This window comes from Seriola lalandi, unplaced genomic scaffold (genome assembly GCF_002814215.2).
Source record: "Seriola lalandi dorsalis isolate HSWRI2012SDOR001 ecotype SW California unplaced genomic scaffold, Sedor1 jcf7180002054808, whole genome shotgun sequence".
NCBI lineage: Eukaryota > Metazoa > Chordata > Actinopteri > Carangiformes > Carangidae > Seriola > Seriola lalandi.
Window position 1 is genome coordinate 76,230 of NW_019525361.1, and position 2,362 is coordinate 78,591.

The 2,362-nt window shown below is 41.1% G+C and overlaps 1 protein-coding gene across 2 annotated transcripts in view; it reads left to right on the forward strand.

Moving 5' to 3' along the window:
• Positions 1-2,362, forward strand: part of rsu1 (Ras suppressor protein 1) — a 22,668-nt gene that overhangs the window by 8,862 nt on the left and 11,444 nt on the right. For both annotated transcript variants that reach the window (XM_023426098.2, XM_023426099.2), the window contains exons 4-7: positions 1,144-1,262; positions 1,341-1,423; positions 1,697-1,811; positions 2,186-2,318. In XM_023426098.2, coding sequence (XP_023281866.1) covers positions 1,144-1,262; positions 1,341-1,423; positions 1,697-1,811; positions 2,186-2,318 — 450 coding nt within the window. The remainder of the gene's footprint in view (positions 1-1,143; positions 1,263-1,340; positions 1,424-1,696; positions 1,812-2,185; positions 2,319-2,362) is intronic.

The window sequence follows — 2,362 nt, forward strand, 5'->3', positions numbered from 1 at the left end:
TCTCATAATTTGCAGTTGTTTGAAGCCATGTAGAAGCCAAATTCTGGGCAGATTTTCACATTGCCATGGCAACGGCAGCTCCTGACCTGTGTGCGTGCGTGCGTGTGCCTAGCAACTAGATAGACAACTCTCCAAGCTCTGCTAGCTTTACATTAGCCGCATGTTAGGTCTTAAATGACATTTAGTTAGGTCTTAAATATGTAAGTCCATTTACTGCTTCCTTCGTAGCTTTTTGTTTTGTTAAAAGAGTGAATGAAGTTGTGACGGTCTCCGCTGAGACAGAGGAGAGGAGAAGCTACTAGCCCTCTCTCACTGTCACTTCTAGTCGCGTTGCTCTCCTCCCCAGTAATGCTAAATTTAGCACAGAAAAAAACATAATAGTGGTAATTTAAATAGCGGTTCATGGGATTTATTAACCCTCAGGGGTCCCTCTGTCCTTTTTTGGACATTTTCTTCACTTTTCTTTTTTGATTTGCTGATCATTTTGGCTGTTACAGCTGAATGTATGGATTTCTACAAGAAAGTGTCTTTTTTGACATATTTTTAAAATCTAATGTCAGTTACTGTTACAGGTCTATTATACACTGGTAACACATTTTGTATCCTCTGGGGTTCCTCGCGTCCAAAAAAGGACACACAAAGAAAATGCTATAAAATCATCATATATCAATATTTTTTTCTGCTTTTTTTGCATACATCTCTTAAACCACTTCAGTTCTGCTCAAACCTAACAAATGTTTATAATTTTTCAGGATTTTAACCCTTTCAATGCCAGTTTGAAGACATGTTGCCTCTTGTTTTATTAAAAAAACAAGACAGAATATGAGATATTTCCCACATAATACATGAGGAGGGATGTGACATTGTTTTATATCAGAGTCTTTTATATCAAGACATTTCTCAAAACCAGAATATGATCAGGGTGACGTTTGAACACTGGAAATAAATCATGTACTCATCCTGGCAGTAGCCCCCGTGGCACTCAAAATTTCCCTGGAATTTTCTAGTTATTATTATTATTCTTATTTAGGTTTGCTTGAAATTCTACCAACTTCCATTGAAAAGTGAATGGATGGCTCAAGCGTGTGTGTGTGTGTGTGTGTGTGTGTGTGTGTGTGTGTGTGTGTGTGTGTGTGTGAACAGGATGAACCGTCTGAGCAGTTTACCCCGAGGGTTCGGTTCGCTGCCAGCTCTGGAGGTGTTAGACCTCACCTACAACAACCTGAACCAGAGTTCCCTGCCCGGGAACTTCTTCTATCTCAGTGAGTTAGACACACACACACACACACACACACACACACACACACACACACACGCTAACACAGATGCTTCTTTTGCAGCCACCCTTCGTGCTCTCTACCTGAGTGACAATGACTTCGAGGTCCTGCCTGTTGACATCGGGAAGCTGACCAAGTTACAAATAGTAAGTTCATGAACTTAGTTAGCTTAGCTGTGGTTGGTAACTAGTCATTACATGAGTTACTCTCTTTACTAATCTGTTGTGATGTATTGTAGTCATAAGTTTGATTGTAGAATCCAGACAATGAAGAGGCTCATTACTCCACACTGACTCAGGACCAGTGTTACTCCACCTCACTTGAGTCTAATGTGCTTTAAGTTTTTGATCAACAACAACATCACAGATAATGGGACAGTGCATGTTGAATGTGTGTGTCCTCTCTTTCCTCCTGTCCAGTTGAGTCTGAGGGATAACGATCTGACCTCGTTGCCTAAAGAGATCGGGGACTTGGCTCAACTCAAAGAGCTTCACATCCAGGGCAACAGACTGACTGTCCTCCCCCCTGAACTTGGTACTGGCCACACGCACGCACTCACACACACACACACACACACACACTGTATACACAAAATCACACACACTCTGAGGTGAAAGAGTCCTGTCAAAATCCCAAACACCTACGTATAGTAACCAGTGGCTACTGGTGTCACAGTGTCTATAATAACAGTATGTGAACTAAATGTGTGGTGGCACTTTGTTATACTGTGTATGTTTCATATATTACATCTATTACATCTGTAATATTATGACTAATGTGCAACAATAAAAATGAAATGAAGTGAAAAAAACGAATTAATATCTCAAAGGTAAAATATAATACTGCTGACAACAACAGATGATCTGATCATAGTGGTTACTAGGTGATGAGTGTGTTTCTGTCTGCAGGTAATCTGGATCTGACTGGTCCTAAACAGGTGTTTAAGGCAGAGAATAATCCCTGGGTCACTCCCATCGCAGACCAGTTTCAGCTGGGGGTCTCTCATGTCTTTGAATATGTTCGCTCAGAGACCTACAAGTAGTAAGTGCTAGCACACACACACACACACACACACACACTCTCAC